The sequence below is a fragment of the Strix uralensis genome, chromosome 1 (genome assembly GCF_047716275.1).
Source record: "Strix uralensis isolate ZFMK-TIS-50842 chromosome 1, bStrUra1, whole genome shotgun sequence".
Taxonomy (NCBI): Eukaryota; Metazoa; Chordata; class Aves; order Strigiformes; family Strigidae; genus Strix; species Strix uralensis.
Genome location: NC_133972.1, coordinates 64535046 through 64555675, shown reverse-complemented (window position 1 = coordinate 64555675; position 20630 = coordinate 64535046). Strand labels below are relative to the sequence as shown.

General features: G+C 40.8%; 1 protein-coding gene across 2 annotated transcripts; it reads left to right on the top strand.

The window, feature by feature from the left end:
* The first annotated feature begins 3730 nt into the window (after positions 1–3730).
* On the top strand, positions 3731–20297 carry NUB1 (negative regulator of ubiquitin like proteins 1). Of its 2 annotated transcripts, none has more exons than XM_074869207.1 (15): positions 3731–3816; positions 7009–7126; positions 7213–7374; positions 9641–9699; positions 10163–10233; positions 11115–11297; positions 12811–12899; positions 14326–14432; positions 15300–15486; positions 15852–15959; positions 16122–16274; positions 17205–17351; positions 17621–17722; positions 18476–18668; positions 19607–20297. In XM_074869207.1, exons 2-15 carry the CDS (start codon positions 7010–7012, stop codon positions 19768–19770), a joined length of 1842 nt encoding a protein of 613 aa, XP_074725308.1. In that variant the 5' UTR covers positions 3731–3816; position 7009; the 3' UTR covers positions 19771–20297. The 2 variants fall into 2 exon arrangements, with proteins under 2 accessions (XP_074725308.1, XP_074725318.1); XM_074869217.1 differs by lacking the exon at positions 3731–3816 and adding an exon at positions 3863–4065.
* Positions 20298–20630: the final 333 nt, after the last annotated feature.

Genomic DNA, 20630 nt, shown 5'->3' with positions numbered 1-20630 from the left:
CAAGTATTCCGTATTCTTTCTTAAATGTAGGCCTCAAAAAAATCGAAGAGTTGAAATGTCTCCCTATTTCATGATGACTTTAATTCCAGCTATACTCCTGATAGCCACTGGCTCTTCTGAACCATTCCGTATCTACAGGAGCTCTGAAAGGACAGCAAAATGAGGATCAGGTGGATGACCCACAAAGCTCTTCATGATCCCTGCAAACAGTCTGCAAAACACATCCCCAGTTACCACCACTCTCAAAATCATACCATCCGCACACAAAAAAATGTGAGAAAAAAAATATGCCAAAGATGCACAGCTGTGGTTTACGTCCTTCTAGACACAAACTCTCCTCAGCAAGAAAGATAAATCATCCCCTCATAAGATATCTTGAAAACGGAGTTAATACCAATGTGCAAATAAAAGGCTACTGTCAAACAGATAGGAGTGTTTTCGTTTCTAAGAGACACTACCATTTTCTTTGCATACAACACAACTTCAAACCATTAATCCTTCATACAATTCCACTGACTGTTGTGTTTGATGGAGGACACTACATCAGAGATGGTTGCACAAATCTGTCAGAGCCTATGCTTCCATCGCAGGAGATTCACAGCTGTAAGTGTACTACAGTACTTGGTTAGGTCCACAAAAATAGAAAAAATATCATGGAATATAAAGCTATTTTACTCCCTCTGGCCAAACATAATTTCCTCTATGCCACTCAACAGTTTCAGACCCAAACTGTACAGTGTCCCACACCAATCCAGCCAGCACCAGCAGGTAGGCAGGCACCTTGTCTCCTGGAAGTGACAGTCTTAAGACAGAGCTGAAAAGCACTAGCTATCAGCAATAGCAATTAGTATGCCACAGTAACTCCGGAAGGATTTTCCACTCATCCTCAGTAAAAGCAGCAGAATGAAGACATGAAGAGGTGTTCTTTGTGATTGTTCACATTTTCTAGTGTTTTCAATTAACTGGCCTTGCCAGATTAGTTTCCAGCTCAGATGCTGATTTCTATTTCTGGGTAGGCATGAGATATTAATAAACAATCATAGCTACTTTTTTTTTTTTCTTCACAGTGGTTACAGTATTTAAAGAAAGATTAGAAAGAAAAAAAACATAAAACACAGATATGCATAATAGGTACAGGTATGATAGGAAAAAAATACTAGATAACAACAATGAAACAAGGGAACTTGGAGGGAAATATCAAAGGACAATGAATTTCTTTAAGTATGTGGTATACATTAGCTTACTATTTACTTGTCTTGCTGATTACAGAGTATACTAATTTGTACTCCTGCCTATCATTATACTGGAGTGCTATTTTTGTTTATCTCCAAGTCTGTAGACCACATAAAGCTAAAGGAATAACTGAAAGAAAAATCCCATGTTAGCAAGAGGCCACTATTAAAACTATTCAAAAATTAATTCAAGGTCATTTTGCCTAGATGCTTGCAACAATACACCTGAGAACATTTCAGCAAATGCAACTTAAAATTTTGAATCTTTTAAATCAGCATCATAGAAAGTTTATAACCTTATCTAGCCACTTACCCACTCTATAAACCCATTTGAACTAAATTAGTGGTATTATTGTCTGCAAACACTTTTAAATTGATTTTAAAGTGCTTTGAATTAGTTATCTTAATTAAACATGGACCTTGAATGCCTTGATTTAAAACTCAGTGCAGGTTTATACATGGACTAAGTAACTAACTCCTTTGTAAGCACTTTCATACAGACACTTTGTCCTTTCCTGAAGCTTCTCTAGCATAATACTGTGTTTTGTACTGACTGAAACTTATTTAGAAAAGGCATTTTGCCTCAAGAGAAGTCTTTCAATTTAATTCCCAAGGACATTATGGAAGAAAAATTTCAGTAAATTTTGATTTGTTAGTGGAATCATTATGAGAAAAGCTGCTATACATACATTTCAAGAGACTGAAATATTACACAGGCACATTGTCTAATGAGAATTATTTTTTTTTCCTAAAGCAGCTGTAGGAAAAATGAAACAGGGAAACACAAGAAAAAAATGGGAAACTTCAAATATTAGGAAGTCCCAGTTCTCAAGTACACCTGATTTTCAAAACCCTTTATTGGTATCTTTTTCATGTTCGGCAATCATGGGCAGTAACTTTTATCACTCTGTTACCATACCTTTACCTAAGTTTCAAGCACTGAACTCAAGACTGCCATAAAAGCAAGTTTACCCTTATTTTATCAGTAGGCAAACTTGACTGATTTAATGCATACAGCGGAGCCTGGAATCCTGAAATTCTAGTTCAGTGTCTTGTTTACAAGTTCATGACACCTGTGAGGTTCCCATTTCCAAAGCTGCAGTATGCAGCACCCCCACTTTTCAGAACTAAGCAAAACATTTTACATAAGGACAGTCCTGCAGACCCGTCCATTCTGGCGTAATACTCCAGTGCAATGATTTCAGTCACGCTTCAGAGTGGTTAGAATAAAATCCCTTTGCTGCTGGGACAGCTGGTCACAGAATCACAGAATCGTCTAGGTTGGAAAGGACCTTGAAGATCATCTAGTCCAACCTTTAACCTAGCATTGGCAGTTTCCAACTACACCGTATCCCTCAGCTCTATGTTGACCCTACTCTTAAACACCTCCAGGGATGGGGACTCCACCACCTCCCTGGGCAGCCCATTCCAACACCTAACAACCCGTTCTGTAAAGAAATGCTTCCTAATATCCAGTCTAAACCTTCCCTGGCGCAACTTGAGGCCATTACCTCTTGTCTTATCACTCATTACTTGGTTAAAGAGGCTCATCCCCAGCTCTCTGCAACCTCCTTTCAGGTAGTTGTAGAGGGCAATGAGTTCTCCCCTCAGCCTCCTCTTCTCCAGACTAAACACCCCCAGTTCCCTCAGCCGCTCCTCGTATGACATGTGCTCCAGACCCTTCACCAGGGTGAAGGGTCACATACAAGAAGGGTCACATTAACAAGAAGGGTCACATACAAGAATTAACCCACAAGTTAATTATTTCTGGTGTGACTCATTAGAAGCACGCTCGCATCTTTTACAGGCACCAGAAAGATTCCAAGAACAAGCTCCAAGTCTTTGAAGGCCTCACACAGAAATACATTCAGCGGCCTACATTGTACAGTCAAATGTCTGTGTAGCCTCATACCCCTATTCCCACTCTAGGCCATTATAGGACTATGCCATCAGAAGTGACCCTCAAGCCACACCTCAGCTTGAAGTGGTGTTTAGTACCAGATTGTTCTTCCTACCATGTATTTTCACTACCCAGCCTCTGAACCCAGGTTAGCTTTTAACAATCCTACAACAAAGAGGGTAGAACCTGCCCACCACCCCTGAAGAGGAAATATAAGCCCAAACACAAAAGCTCACCCTGAACACTACTGCTCTGAAAGAGCACAGGAAAAAAATCTCACGTGGAGCTGCGCCTGGCACCTTTCACAGCACCCCAACCTTTGGGGAATGCTCCTTCTCAGCACTAACAGGCATTTCAGCCCCTTTTGCCTCACTAACGGCGAGGCTGTAGCGCACTCGACCTCCTCCAGGCTCCCACCCCTTCTAGGAGGGAAAGTCACTCAGCCAGCCAAGCGCCTACCACCGAGCCAAACAAAACCAACAACCACCTCTCCCTCAACTGAGGGCAGGACGCTAAGATGGCGGGCGGAGCGTGGCTTCAACCACGTGACGAACTCCCGCCTGGCTCCTGTTAGCATGAGCCTTCCGGGCTTACGTAGGAACCTGCCTCTCCCCGACAGGATGCGGCTGCTGTGACGTGCCCCAGGCCCCGCCCACCCCCGGAAGGCGAGCGGCGGCCGCGCAGGTAAGCGCGCGGCAGCGCTGTGGGGGTGGGGCTTGTGCTTCGGCCTCCCCCTCCCTGCCCCGGCCGCTGCTCAGCACTGAGGTGCCGGCCCGGCCGCTCCCGGCTCCTTCGCCTCAGGGAGGGCGGCCCCCGCCAGCCCCCGCGCCGGGCCCGTGAAGGAGCTTGGGGTGGGGAGCAGCTGCGTGAGGGCCCGGGTTCCCCTCCGAGACTGCCTGGGCCCCGAGGCCCGGCCTCCGCCGCGGGGCGCAGGTGGGTGCCCGAGTGGCGGGAGCCCCGTCCCGGAGGTGTGCCGGGGAGTGCCCCTCCGGCCGCCCCCTCCGAGCGGTGCCTGCTTGGCCTGGCTGCTTCCCACCTCGCGGTTGCCCGCCGCGGAGCGGAGGTTGGGTGCCCCAGCTCCGCTGCTGCCGTGGGAGGCTCCTGCTGTGGCTGCCGGGTGCTCGCCAGCCGCCGTGTTTTGGAGGCGCGTGGAAGGGGCGGCGACTTCTTGGCCGTGTTTAAACTGCCCTGGTGACACCAGTGACTTGTGGTCTCGGTGCTGTCGTGATAGGGGAGAGACTTGGGGGGGGGCGGGCGGGGCGCTGAGGACATCCCAGGACCTCGGGCTGGGCCTGACAGGGTTTGGGTTTCCATCTTTTCCTTGAGCTTCTGGCTCGTGGTTTGGCATATGAAGCTGCTTCCGTCTCTTACCCCTCCTTTAGCCCTGGAGGGATGTATCATAGTTGTGGCAGGTAGCTTTCCTCCTTGTCTTTATGAAAAATTAATGGATACTGCTTTATTAGTAAACCATTCTGTGAATCTTCTATTCCTTCTATCAGAAATTTGGCTTTTGAACCTTATTTCTGTAATTGTTTTAGTCATATATAAGGCTAACTGGCTTTAGAGGATGACATTTTAGTTACAGAAACTCAGTCTTGCATTCAAAATGGCCCTTGGGAAATACCCCTGATTGTTTACTCAAATTAGTTTTGAGAAAGTCCCTTTAAACTTACTGAAAGTGAAATTGTGTCAGGAGCACTTGCTGGTGTTCGCTGATGGAAAAGTAAGCCATACATTTTTTTGCTAAGGATTCTTTTGCAATTCAGTTACGGTGAAACAGGAATTTATGCTAAATGTTGGAAGTGTTACATATTAAGTGATAGCTTTTGTGTTTGTGAAAGCAAAATTTTTTTTTATTTATTAGAGAGTTGGAAAGAATAATTGGAGACTCTGGTTTAATAGCTTAGTAAGAAAAACTTGCAAAACTATAAATAGTATTGATTAAAAAGATGAATGACCAGTTTATAAATGCCACTCATATTTACAATTCATAGTCTTAAGTGTCAGTTGCAATTTTAGCCTTTATCTGCGTATCCCAAAGCTATGGATGCCTTTTTTGCTTCTTAAGTTAATGTTGAGTAGAATTATAACTATAAAATGGTTCTTCAGCATAACCAAAAAGTGGGATAATGATAGTTACAGGTTGTTCCTGAGAATTGCCTGGCATGTTTTGGAAAAGGGGGAAAGCTGTGTTAATAACTTCAGCACAATATTTTGAGAACTGAGCATGTGTATTGCTTTCTGCGTTGCACATGCCATGTTTTGCCTTGGCCCTAAAATAACAACAGCAAAAAAAAGAATGCATGGTGTCTCTCCTAGTTTGGACAGACTATGCAGACTGTAGCAATCATTCAGGAAGGATTGTTAAACCATCCCCTTGCTCAGTTAATCCTTCTGACTCCTCTTTAGAAGAGACTATTGTCTTTGCAGCGTTGAAAGATTCTTTGTAGCTCGCTAAAGCTGGGGTTGAGGTAAGGTTAACCAGTAAACTTACCACACATTGGATGTTTGCCTATAGATTTTTTTTGCTCTCAAATAGAGTTTTTGTGAGCAAGTAACAGTCTTTGAAACTGGAAAAATGGATAGAAATGTTTGATTCTGCTTTTCTGTCCCCATTTCTCCTGGGAGCTACTTGCTAATAGGCAAGAGTGAGAAAAGGAAACCACTCTGAAAGAAAAGTGAAACAGATTAATCAAAGTTTAGTGCCAACTTTAGTGCATATATGCCAACATTTTAAATGCTTTTCTGTATAAATTAAGGATGTCATCTTCCATATGATTCAGTGTCCAAGAGCCAAAAGTCTTCCATGCTTTAATATATACATATTCTTTTTTTTTCTTCTGTCGAGATCACTGCATCTGCCTTTGCTTGCCTTTTCTCTGCTTTCCCTATTTCTTGTTTTGATTTTTTTTCAGTGGCATGTTGATTCAGTGGTTGCTACTTTCTCTGAGCTCAGTGAGAATAACTTTTGGTGATGAATTCAGCCTAAACTCTTACCTCACTGTCATCATCTCCCCAGTGATGGGTAATTTAATGGCTGGTGCAGATTTACTTTATCTCTGATCTCAGCCTCTGCACTGTATGTTGCTTGTGCCCCATGTGTCTTTTCTAGCTTTGCAGTGGGAGTGGGAAGAGTGTCTCTTGGATTATGAAAAGTGACACCCTGCTATTCCATTGTTGTGTTACCAGAATTTTACAAGAGCATTTGGTGATACTGTTGAACTTGTTTACCTGAGAAGTGGTTGAGAATGGGGAGGGGAGGCATAGATCGTTGTCTGCTCTTAGCTCTTTGTGCTCTAGCTTATCTCAGTTTGCTAGAGGGCTGTGAACTTTACCTTAATGTCTTCTCAAGGTGGAGCTTGTGGTTCTGAGATGTCCTCCCAAAGAGGGTAATAGTTCATGTTCAACCATCCACTGGTGTAAAAAGGCTGTAAAGTAGGGAAGTGAGAGAAGCAGGAAGGCAGAGGTATAGCAAGGGTGTGTTCTAGAGGGGGTGAGCCATCCTTTCCAGGGCAGGGCAGAATAAAATCGTGGATTTTGATGAATTGGCACCTTCTGCAATTCCAGGTCATGTGAGGGGTTAGGAAGAGGTTTATGTTCTCTTGAAATGGCAAGGACCAATGCAGGTTGCTTCTGAATTATCTCTGCTCTAATCCAGGTTTCACACCCTTTCCAATTTTTTATAATAGTTTGGACTCAGGTTCCCCTCCCCACCAAAATGCACAGAATGCATTTTATACTCAACTTTTTTGGCGGAATTCCAAAATGTCACTTGGACTTCTTGAAAAAGTACAGTATCTTAGTACAGGCAAGCTATATTAAAAGATTGATTATTTGTCTTTCTTTGCCCTTCCAATTGTGCTTTTGTTTTTAAAGAATGGCGCAAAAGAAGTATTTAATAGCAAAACTGACAAGTTGCTTAAGAGAGGACAAAATTCAGCTGTGGAAACCACCATATACAAATGATAAAAAAGAAGCTGGTAAAGAGATGAAGGTAAATATTCTCTCTGAGTTAATGTCGTGCATCTTCCATGTCATAGTGCTGGTGCATTTTCCCAGTTTTTCTTGCTGTTTTCTTAGGAGCTTGTACAAAAATACTCATCCAAGCTGAATATCAATGAGAATGATGTAGAGAATATGCTTGAAGAAATACGGTGTAAAGCAATTGAGCGTGGAACAGGAAATGAAAATTTTAAAGTGACTGGGATTGCGAGACTTGATATTTATCTGCCCCGTAGAAAAGTAAGTGACATTGCAGAAAAATCAGGATAAGTAGCTTTACTTTGATGGTCTTTTGAGTTCTAGATATGTATCTAATGCAAATATTTTCACTTATTCAGCTTTTTCAGGTTCATATAAGAGATCCGTGTTAGGTATATAAAATAGGGGGGGAGGGAGTTAACTGAGGTATATTTCAGCTTCCCAGGTAGGTGGGAATATCATAGCAAAGGAGATCGGTAATTGTCTTCCACTTAGGATGTAATGAGAAATTGTCTTTCAGTTAAGAAAAGTAAATTAGATTTAAGTGTCTGTCTAGTTTAGTGTGATTCCTTCTGATGGGACTGTTCACATTAGCAGTAAAGAGCAGGTGTATTTTTTCAGCTGTAGAATACCTGAAGTTGAATTAGCATATGAATATCACTCTATTACCACAGCTTTTGTTTAAATGACAGCTTTAATTTTTTAAAAAATCCCTTTAAGTGCAATAAACAACTTGAACTTGGTATCAGCCATACATGGCCTAAGATGACAACGTTGAAAGGAACTCCTTTAGTGATGGCATTATCCTCGTGTAACTATTCCAGCCCAGGCAGTTAACTACACTTACTTTAAAATAAGTGTGTCCAGTGTTTGAACTTGGAAATGAGAAGCAGAATTTTCTGTTGTGGTGGTACTCATCTGTTCTCTTCTAAGTCAGGCTCCTAAAAGCTTCACGAAGGCAGAACTGAATTAAGTCTTGCCCTTTTAAAGCCAAACTTCAACCTATAGTTCCACACATAAAATACACCAGAATAATGACATGAATCTAATTAAAACAGTGTCGGACTGGTCACCACACCAGGTCCTGTGGCTACATCTACCCTAGTCAGCTAAACAGGTGGGGGACAGGCTGGCCCCTGTTTGAACATCTGTACCATCCAGCTGTTAGCGTCAGCTCTGATGCAGTTCAGCCCAGGCTGCCTGGTATCCTGCCAAGCAGTGCCCTGGCACAGCATGAGGGCTGACGTGGGCCAGGGACCGGTCTTAAATGGCATTTTGGATACGGCTACTCTGCTTTGAAGGTTGAGAGGATTCAACCATATGGCTGTGAAGGGTGCTGTGCAGGTTGGTCACAGGACAGAGAGCAGGCCCTTGGTTAGGTTCTTACTAATAGAAGGCCTCTTAACTGGGAATATTTACCTCTTAAAAACAGTTTCTAGCAAGCACAACAGCTCTCTCCAATCACTTCCTAGTTTTGATCATGTGCAGGAGCAGCATCTTCCCCGATGGTGTGTGTCTTGGATACGGCTACTCTGCTTTGAAGGTTGAGAGGATTCAACCATATGGCTGTGAAGGGTGCTGTGCAGGTTGGTCACAGGACAGAGAGCAGGCCCTTGGTTAGGTTCTTACTAATAGAAGGCCTCTTAACTGGGAATATTTACCTCTTAAAAACAGTTTCTAGCAAGCACAACAGCTCTCTCCAATCACTTCCTAGTTTTGATCATGTGCAGGAGCAGCATCTTCCCCGATGGTGTGTGTCTTCATCCACTCTGATAACAATGAAGAACTTCATTATTTAGGGACACTTAAGGGTTGTAGTCATCTTACTGGCATAAGAAGTAAATGTTCACTCTGGAAAAGGGCAGTTTTAATTTTTTTTTCCCAGAAGATCTTAGATGGAAACCTATGCTTCAGAAGGTTTTTTGGTTGTTTTCTTTTTTTTTTAACTGAATACTTGCAAAAACACAGCATAGTCATAATGGTACTCTCTTGTAGAGAAAAATAATTACCAGGGAATGTGATGGGCTAAAGGGTAGAGAGTGTTAAGTGATTGCCATGCAGTTAAAACAAATAGCTTCATAATTCCTCTTTACAATGCTACTGGGCATAGGGGAATTAATTAATTTAAAATTCCAGTTTATCTAATCTGGGACCAGAGACACTAATAGGAATTAATCATAACTTAGCCAGTCACAGGTGAGTGGCATAATTACAAAGCAGAGTTAAGATTGGAAGTGCATAATTAAATTAGTCAGTTTAAATTGTTTGGTTCTGAATTTAGATTTATCTAATTCTGAATCTTCTGCTGTTATAAGGCTTATTTTTAGCACTGTATAGCAAGTACAAGACTCGCTACATGGAAATTACTATTACGTATGCCCAATCATAGCCCTGTTAACATGATTATTATTTGAAAAAGAAATTGTAGCTGTTGTAAAACAATTAAATAAGAAAATGTCCTGAGTATCTTGATATCATGCTTTTTATCTTCCCTCTTCCTTTCCCCCACCCAATATAATTACTACAGAGCAGAAAGATCCCACTGGAAACTAACCTGTTCATCACAGGCAAGGAGCTCAGATCACAGTAAGTGTAATCACTCTTGGTTCTTCTCTAAAAGACAAACAGAGCACTATTTGTTTGATTAAGCTTTTTCTTAGCAGTATGTCTGAATAAGATGTCCAGGTCCCTGTAGGGCAGTTCTTCATGTAATAAGCTGTGGTTTAACAGATAGAAAACCTGAGAAGGCACTAATGATCAGTCTTCCAATTCTGTAACTAAGCAGGTCTTCTGAACAGCAAACGTTAGCTTCTCTTCCTTTTGTGTTTTTAAGCCTAATAAAATCAGATTCTTTTCTGTTTTCCTTTTTCCCTTTCTATATCACACACTTTCCCTGTATAGTATACAAAGCTTTCAGATGATATTTTACTTCTAGCAGCCTATATAGCAGAAGTTTTAAGGTAGTTATGAACATACTCATTCTTAAGTTTATTGCTATTCTAACAGAAATACAAATTTATATGCATGGATAAAATTGTTTGTTTCACAGGATAGCACAGGAGCATGCATTAAAAGAAAATGCTATCAAAATAATCATAAATAAGAAGCAGCTTGACCTGGGTATGTATCTCTAGTTGAGTATATTTTTATGATAATTTTCTAGTTTACTGATTCTCGGAAGACAAATTTCTTGCAACTCTGTTAATTTCAGAAATTCCCAAGGAATAGCAGTTATGTTTGTCAGGCTCTGCTCTACAGGAAATGCAATAAATTATAATGATCAGAATTCTTAGAGCAGTTATAGGAATCCTGTGATAAATGTTGAAAATCCATTTTTCAAGCATTGAAATACTGAAATCGCATATTTAAGAGGAACCCTAAATTTCCTCAAAAACCGTGCTATATAACAGCACATTCAAAAACTTTTTGTAATGCTTTACATATGTTCAACTTGCCAGACATGTTGTGGGACGTGACAACAACAGCTTTCTCTTTATTGATGGCCTAAGCATCTGACATTTATTTCCCTTAGAATATGTCAGAATTAGAGCCATGGAATTGACAATAGGAACTTGGATTCAGTTCCCAGTTCTTCTGTCCTATTACTGTTGTGTATGATCCTGGACATGTTGTTATTCCAGTTTTTGCCTGAAGATCAATTTACTGAGGTAGAAACAATTGTATTATTTGAATGCTTTGAAAAAAAAAAAAAAGGAAAGAAACATACCAATCATTTAAAAAGCACTTTTAAGATGCAGGTCTGATGCTGATTTCTGAGTTTCTGCTGAATATGTTAGTAATTGGCAGGGGTTTTGATTGAGTTCTTGAATCTAGTAATTACTGTAGTTCTTCAGTACAGTATGAGTAAGACGAAGGGCTGTTCAGGTTGTTTTGTTTGTGGATGTTGGCTTCCCCCCAGTATGTATGGCAGTACAAGGTAAAATGGTCTCTTTTCAGAAATACAGTATTTGGATTGTATTCATCATACTCTTATTTTGTAGGCAAAACCCTTGAGGACCAGGGTGTAACACACAATGCAAAAGTGATGGTACTTCAACTGGAACAGAGTGATGAGGAAACTAAAAGAAGAGTTCAGGAAGAAGAACTTCAATGCAAGAAAGAAAAAGAAATAAATGACAAGATGCAAAGAACTAAGAAGGGTTTAGAAATTCTAGCAGAGAGAGGTAAAGGGGGTTGGGGGCGGGGTGGAGGTGAGTGTTCATTAATTCTTGCGCATCAAAAATTATCTTCTCATTGGACTTTCAACATGGAAGAGTGCCCGTATCATGGCTGGTTTTCAGTTTATACTTTCCTAGGTTTCTACCTACTTGAAAACTGGGTTTTAAGTTGACTAAAACTTCCTCTTCAACTCTTCTTAGACAACTAGAACACTAGAAAACATTTGGCACTTTCAGAAGGCTATAATATGAATCAATTACTATTTAATTAGCACTTGACAGTTAAGGGACTGACTCTTGAGAACAGGCTTTAAATTTATTGTAGACATAAGCACAGTGGAATAATGTATTATAAGTCATTAACACTTTTTTTTACCTCAGATATGGCTGTGTGTAACCATGGTTTCATTGTGCAGAGCAGCTCACTTGTCATTCTCATCTGTAACGTGGCTGTTCTGTTCTCATTGCATTTGATGTTGATTGCTGGCAACTGTGGATTAAGTTAAAAGGATATAGTCAATTTAACAGTAATAATTTTTCAAAATGAGGTTGTGTTTGTGAATTGCTTTGCTAGATGGTGAGTTTAAATCACTTCTCTATTTTATTGTTTCAAAAATCCACAAACAAGCAACAGTGAAACTGAATATGTAATGAATTCCTGCCAAATGCAAAAGAACTTGAACAAAGCTTCTTTTAATGGTCAGTGACAGCCTGTGTCTTACTATAATATCAGATTTTAAACGAACGAAAGAAGCGATTCCTTTTATGGACTTAAGGGGTAATTTAGACCCCAGCCCTTGAATCCTGTATAGGGCCTCTTTAAGGTATTTACCACTAACTGTCAGTTATAGCACAATGCCAAAGTATAGAGTGGAGTCCCTAATGGGCTCACAGGCTGAAGGTTCTGTGTGAAGTGTGGAGAGGATTTAACAACCCTTTTGTTTCATCTTGAGAAAAATTGCAGGGCAGAAGCTTTTAATCTCAGTAAACTCCTGCTTAACTGTCTTTTGTTTACAAGAAAAGCATCTTTTCATTTTAAATCAGATGGAAGTGAAAACAAAATTGATAGTTTGGTTATAAGCATTAAAGATGTGGGAAAAGGAAAATACTGAGCTGTATTTTTTTCAGTTTTATCAACTGTGCTCAGTTGTGCATTTTTTTAATATTCTTTGTTTTATTTCATAAAGCATTTCAAATGTTCTGGTGTGTGAAATGTAGGTGTTTTGTCTTCTGCAAAAAATTCTTTACAATTCATGTAACTTTTCACGTTGTGTCTAAATTTCTGGATGAACAGGGCCTTTTCCTTAGTGACCTTTCTAAAAGTTCCTCATGTTTATCAGATCAGGGCCATTGTTGGTAGTTATGTCCAAAAAACTGCAGATGCAGCCTTTATATGTAATTCTGATTTTTTTGTATTTTGTTTTGTTTAACCATGTACTTACTGATGTAATCTTACAAGAACAGAGTTACTTTGTGGAAGGTGGTACTTACAATTTAAATTGTTTTTTCTTTGTTTCAGAGGAGTACTTGGATCCAGATTCTGTTCCACACCTAGATATAGCTAATCAGACTGGAAGGTCAATCAAGATTCCTCCTCAAGCTAAAAAAGTAGGTTAAAGTATCTTACAAAGCTACTAAGAAGGCTTTTTAAAGCTTGATTCATGAAGCATTTCAAATATGGGATTGAAATAGTAGACTTTTTTGGGGATGTAACCCTGGGTCCAGTAGATGTTTGCTTAATAGAAATAATTTTGAAATAAAGTAGAACTCTACAATTGGGATACCTCTGTCATCTGGAGACAGACCTCTGATTGCTGATCTAATTGCAGGTCTAATCTTGCACTGACGCCTGTGTGGTCCATATCTTATTTTTGTGTTTTAAGATGAGCTTTAACTTTGTTATGTCCTAGCACCTATTTTAAATTTTGTGTGCCCTTGAACAACATGAAAATAACTTGGTCATTAGGCCTCAGTTTCAGTTGGAAACTTGATGAGTCTCTCAAAATCGGACTCTTTTAAAATAGCTTTGAGTTCTTTTGCACTGTGACCCCTCTCAAACTTTAAATTTGTTCACCATTCAAGAAAGTTCCCCATTCTCAACTGAAAATGTCTTTGGTTGGGTGCATAGATTGAATGGTGGAATGGTAGGAGCGCACAGATTGAACAGTAGGAGTGACATACCTGATGTTGGCTGCTGAAGCAAAAGAATAGTGATAGATGCTGTCTTTTAAGATTGCTGGATTTTCTGAAGATAAATAGAAGTCTTTACAAATACTTGGAATTACACCCAGTTAGAAAATAACACCTTGGGAAGAAATGAGTAGGCCCCAACGTGTGCTAACTGCTGCCCTAGCCTCTTCTGAGGCTTGCTGTGTTCTGCATCATCTGGAGTTTCTGGATGATTGGTACAACAACTGTCCATTCTCCCAATGCACGCTATTCTGATTAAGTGCTGAAAGTAGTAATCCACCTGAAGAGTTAAAGCATCAAATGTTCAAGTGCACAAGACTTCATCAGTATTGAACGTGGGTGAGAGGAAATATTGCAGGTTGTTTCTATCCAGAAATATTTACATTTCCATTTGTCATACTGCAGGAACTAGAGTGTTTTCTAGCCATGTTCAAAATTTAATTTTCAGTTCTGAGGTTTTGCTGGAGGTGAATTGTTAGATTTTACAAGATAGGTTTAATAGCAAAGCAATACAAATCGAATGCTGTGGGGAAGTGTAGTACCCAGAAAAATGCTTAGCTCTTTATCACTCGTCACTGAAAATCTATCTAGGGTTGCATTCTTAAAATAAACCTGGTGCAGCATTTCATGTGTCAGTAATACTCACTGTGTTTAATCAGACAATATTTTAACGTCAGCAGATGAGAGAAAAATATGAAGCAACGTGAAATAGTACTGCTCTTACAGAACTGATACAGTGATATTTTTCTAGGAAGAACAGGGGCTCTTAATGGATTATCTAGATATTTCTTTTTAGTTATAAGTGATTTGGGGAGGTGCAAAAGAAGTCTCAATCTTTTTCTAGGCACTTGTGCTGGCAATGGGTTATCATGAGAAGGGCAGAGCATTAATGAAGAAGAAAGAATATGAAATAGCACTGCCATATTTGTTGGATGCGGATAAACACTTCTGGTAAGAAGCTTTTTGAGTCCTTGTGTCTCTTTCCTTTACTGTCAACCAAATACAGGAACAGTGTTAGCTCTACCTGTGCATATAAGTCAGGCCCTGTTTTGCTGCAGATTACTTCACACCCCCTCTGCAAATGGGAAACAGCAGGCAAGGCTCTGACCTGCAGTGACAAGTGCCTTCATGTAAAACAGCTGAAATAGATACTGCCACTGGGCAACTGAATCTTTCATATCAACATAAACAGAAACTGTCCATGTTCATGTACTAGTCTGTAAATTGCATTAGCTTGAGACAGTTATGGCTACTCATTTACAACTGCTTCGGTGAAATAATTATTTCTTGTAAAAGGTGGAGCAGATAGCTGAGGTGAGTAACCATACCAGGGTTTCTGCAGGTGAACTAGTTTCCTGTCAGCAGTCAGAGCCCTACATTGCTCTTTTGAGATCCCCAAAACTAATATTGTCCCCATCTGTTTCTCATCTGTGTGCAAGGAGACTGGCACAGAACTTGGCATGTTCATGTGCACTAAGGTACATAGGTGATATCTGTCCTCTCAAAGATTGCACAGGGTTTAATGCCATTCTGCTTTTAAAAAGATGCTGTCTTAAATAGTAACAAAATGAGTTGTGACTACTATAATTCTTTGCGATGTAATGTTATCATTAGTGCCCCACGGATTAGTGAATATGATGGGAGATCAGTGCTTTATTAAAGTTGCACTGACCTCAGTTTCCTACCTCAAATGTGAAGTGTGTCCTTCCTCAAATGTGTATGCATACTTCTAGCACGTTGTTTCATTAGTGTTAAAAAGCATGTGGGGAAAAAATAAACAACCCTCCCAGAAAGTCAGTAATTGTTTTATTTTTCCAGTGAGTGCAGCACAGAACTGCTGAATACCGTTGATAACTATGCAGTACTGCAGCTGGATATAGTGTGGTGCTACTTCCGCCTGGAGCAGCTGGACTGCCTGGATGATGCAGAGAAAAAGCTGTCCACAGCACATCGATGCTTCCAGAGGTGCTATGGGGAGAACCATGAAAGACTTATTGATATCAAAGTATGCCAGTTTTGATTTAATTAGGGTGGCTTTTTTTTCTACATGTATTCAGTTGTTGTTCAAGTATTACAAGACTGACTTTCAGAAGTTTAAAGTTTTCACATGTCTCCTCGGCCTGTAATCTAGCTGTGTAATTGTCGGCATAGTGAGAGCATTGGACTTGACAAAAAGTTCATGGCAAACGTGTGTTTATATGCATGGACATCATCAGTGTTTTAGATGTAATACTTTATCTGCATACCAGGTGTTACATATTAGTGATTATGTTGTCTTTAAATGCGTAAAGTGTTCCGTTGATAACGAATTGATGTTGTACCATATGCTTCTACCCATGTGCCTCCCACCTTGTTTAAACAATTCTTCAGGGAAGCTATGGTCGGGAGAAGGTTTTATTTCTACGACTTTACCTCCTTCAAGGGATCGGACACTATCACAGTGGCAGAGAAAAGGAGGCTGCTGAGTATATTCAGAAGGTAAGACACCATTAGGTAGAATTCTTGAGTCGTTCACACTAGCTCCTGTGTTGGGGCTGTCTTGCACCTGTTCTTCACTTACTCAGAACAATAGGGAGACTTTTTTTTGTTTGTATGTTAGCAACAGTGTAAGTAGTATCATTTTGTTCTTTCTATATACAGGCATCTCGTTTATATGAAGAGCTGTCCATAGATCCTGATAAAGTTGATCGCCTGTCACTCCTGGGTTTCTCCGAACAGGAAGCTCGTCTTGCCCTGCGAGCATGCCATGGGAATGTGGAGCATGCTGCCAATCTTATCACCAACAGGAGAGAGGTATGGTGCAGTGGAAGTATTCAGTCAAGGATCATATTAGTTGGAGTGTCCACAAGATCATGTTTGGTGTGATTAGTGCAACATGGTGCTAAATTAAGGACTTTGATTATCCTGCTTTGGCACTGTTACTGTAACTTTGACATCTGTTGCTGCAAGTTTGAAACCAAAAGTTAATACAACAAGGGAAGCTCTGTCCCAAAACAGATGGGATGAGAGAGCCAAAGACCTGTGGTTGTACCATGGAGGCACATAGGAAGTCTTTGCACCAGTGTTTGCTGCTCAGCAGTGCTCTGTATGGGAGTAAAACCACCATGATCGAGCTGTCACTCCTGGGCTTGGCTGATCTGAAAGACAAGAGACTGCACCATAAAGTGCTGCAAGGGTGACCATCAAGCTACACTGTATTATGGCTTTGGACTTGGAAGATCCAGAAGGGGAGAAGGATTTTTTGTGCTAAAGTGAAGTCAGTGTTGTCCAGATCTGAAGTGCCTGAAGTTAGGTTTGGTAAGCTGAGGTGGCACTTCTAGACTTCAGACAGTGAAATGTGGACGGAAGAGTCAAATGGCCGAGAGAAGGGCTGAACAGAACTCCTTGGCTGCGTGCCCGGTTCTGACTGTATGTCCTTGGCAAGTCTTGTCTACAGGCCCATCTGCCAAACAGGTTTATCACTTACCACACAGGGCCTATAATAGCTGTGATAGCATAAGATCTGATCTGCAGAGCGGAAGTATGGCAACAGTGCTAGCTCATGGAAATGCAACTTTATTTAGCAACGGGTGTCTGGCAGCACAGTCTGTATTTAAAAAAACAAAAATTCCCTTTTCCTCAAGAGATTCAAACTTGAAGTAAATCCAAGAAACTCTACATGTACAGGGTAAGGCTGAAGCATTCCCATGCGCAGTGAGCTTAGTAATGGCTGTGTTCTTGCAGGAAAAGGCACAGATAAGGAGGGAGGAGAGAGCTAAAAGAAGGCAGCGACTGGAAGACATAAATACCTTGAAAAGTATGGGCTACTCGGAGAGAGCTGCTCAGGTAGCTCTTCATAATACACAAGGAAACCTGGACCAAGCCTTTAAGGTAAGTGATTTTCAGGAGTAGTACTTTTGTACAAAAAAAACTTGTTTGCTTTTTTAATTTATTGTTTGGCGGTTTCTTATTTTCTGTAGTCTGTATTTGTTAGTTCATAGCTACCTTTTCAGAACTGAACTTCCACTTCCTGACCCGATGAATCAGATATCACTTAAGTTGGCTGAGGTTTGGTTATATCAACTATTGGGCTAAATACATTCATGCCAAGGACTATTCTTTCTCTCTTGCTCTATTTCAATCTCTCTGCTTTATTGTAGTTTATTCTTGACAATCCTGAGTTATTGCTGGAAGATGATGATGATGATGATGATCCTGTGGCTGTGGACCAGTTCCAAGTTTCCCAGGAAAGTATTGATCAAGTAAGTTAGACCCTTTGCTTTCTTAGGAGTTTGTTGTCTTGTTTCTGAATTAAGGTTTCAAACACACCAGGTTTTCCTTAAGCAAAGCTGTACAAATATTCTTTGACTCATGTCACTCAAGCGGTGACACTTCAACTGTCTGGCATCTGCTCTCCATGGTGAAATCACACCCAGGCTAAAATGTAATTTGTGCATATTTCCTGCCCATTACACCAACCTGTCAGACATGGATGCGGAGCAAAGTCTGTGCATTCTAATGCTCTATCCCAAAAAAGACAGCAAATGAGAAATTCACTGAAGTCTCTAAACATTGCAATGCACAAGGGAAAGAGTTGGATTGTGTGTCTCACCATAGGCTGTCTGAAAAGCTCTTCAGTAGTTTGTGTGGCTACATAATTAATGTCCAGTAGGCAAGAAAATGATGTTGTCTAGAAAAAGTAAATAGCATGTGCAGACTCCTGATGTGCTGGAGTGCTTTGGAGTTTCCTTTTGAAAAACAGACAAGAATTGGTCCGATATTAAAAAAGAGGCTCTTGATTCTTCTCAAGATCCCCATTCCTTTAATAGGTCACTGCCCTGTTGTTAACTGTTCCAGTAAACCAGAGTCAGTGTCCTGGAATTCCTGGCATGCCGCACTTTCCTCTGTGCAAGAGGAATGACTGTCAGATGCAGAGTCAGTTTCCTGTCAGACCCTGGTGCTGGATGAGCTTGGATTTCTCCACACTTATTTTTATTTTTTTCCCCCTCCTGCAGCTGATGTATATGGGTTTCAGCCGTGAGTCAGCAGAACAAGCTTTAAAGGTCTTTAAAGGCAACATCCACTTAGCTTCCCAAACCCTTGCTCATTATGGGGGAGTTCTTCCTGCTTCACTGCAGCTGTCTCCAGAAGGGTCCAGTCCATCAGAGGAATCAGCTTCATCAAAAGACTCACCCACAGAGTCTGCAGGTAAGAGTGTCACATGCAACAGCAGGGAAGGGGGAAGGCTGTTCTGGCTTTTCTACGAAAGGATTAAGTGATTTCTGCTTTAATACTGATAGAGGGCCTTGAATAATGCCCCAGACTACTTTTACTAGTACCAGAGTTAGAGGCAAGGCACCCATTACCCCCGAGAAGCCCCTGCAAGCAGCGACTGCTGTATGCAGGACTGTAAGGGACACGTATCAGCTGTAGGCAGTGCCGAAGATGGATGTAGCCCAGAGGAAAGGGTCACCTTCCGAGGGGTCCTGGGAAGGGCTAAGAGCAAATGGCTGCAGAGCGGGCTGTGGCTGTGGCACACAAAGCTGGGGGCCTCAGGTCTCTGTCTTCACTTGCCCAGAGAGGACCACGGGGCCCTCTCTAGCCCACAAGCCATTCCAGTTTCTCCCATCTAATTGTACTGGCTCACACCACTTCTTTTTAAAAACAAACCAACCTCCCCTTGCCTGTACTCTTCCAGAGATCAAGTACTGAGTTGCTGGAGTGTGTTCCCTGAACCTACCACTGATAACGATGATTTTTTGGCTTGATAATATCTGGGTTCTGACTGCTAGGAACTTTATTCCAAATCTGTGCTGTACAGTCAGCTGATTTGACCACATACTCCATCCTCATGTCCCTTATGTGGTAGAACCGTAGTTGATACTTGCTCTTTAGCAAAGAGGAAACTTGCATGTACTTTTTCTCCTGTTATTTGTCAGAGCTGTAAAGATCCCTGTTGTACAACTAAAGGCTTTCCTACAGCTTTAAGTAATAGGAAAAAATGGCCACCCTGCAATATCCTTTGCAGAGCAATTTTAAATGAGGTAGTCTTACAGTAACAGACTCGCAAAGCAGTCATGCTGGTAAAAGAGGGAAAGTACCAAATTCTTTGAGGTGAATTCACTGCTGCTGCTTTTTATTGGAAGGTTCTTCTAGTTCACCAACAGATGAAGACATGGAGACGGATGCTGTCAATGAAATCCTAGAGGATATTCCTGAACACGAGGAAGATTATCTGGATTTAACACTGGAGGAGGAGGAACAGATCATTCATGAATACTTATCCTATATCCAAGTACCACAGCATTAAATCCCATTACATTTGCTTCAGTTATACATGTATTTACTTTCATAAATTGAGTTTGGATTATAAATGCACCTTCAGCTTATCTCTTACTAAATGCCTTGAATTCAGTTAAACTATAGGTGGAATGTTTAATTCCTGCTTATTTATAAATCTGCTTAAAGCCTACATTTGTGATACATTGTAATTTATTGTCATAGCAGAAAAATAGAAACATTTATTTTCAGAAGAAAATTTAATAGAACTAAACTATATTTTTATCGTGAAATAAGTTAAATCACTTAGTATTCAAGTAAAGAAGCATTTCTATACCATTTTAAAATACCAGCTTTAAAAAAAGTTAACTTGTAAATCGGAAACCTAGCTCATGAAGTTAGAGATACCAACTTTCACACTCTTCTCCTTTTCTTCTGAAAGATTTCTAAGAGACATTTATGTATCTGTTGTGCATGGATTTATACTGTGTTCTGTTTGTCCCTTCCTGCAGGTGTTACACAGGCAATAAAGATAACTATGTGCTGCTTCTGCTTTTAGTAAGTCTTCCATGCTTTGGTTTTAAACAGGCCGGGCCTGTTCAGATCCCTGTGACCTGGGTACTGGTATTTCTTTTTACAACTAACTAACCAGTTTTCCCAAGCAGCTCCTCTTCATCTCTTGCAGGTGTGTGGCTGAAGGTTGATGGATTTCATAGGGACTACAAGCTTTTCTTTAATCAGCTCTTGAACTGAACCTCTTGGTTGAGGCATTGTCTCAGTAGTTGTACCCAGCTTCAGCCCTCTGGAGAAATATTTGGAGGTTTTTTTGGTGTATCTTCTAACACCCCATCTTCTGCTCTGAAGTTCCCCTGCTTGTCAGCTTTTCATAAA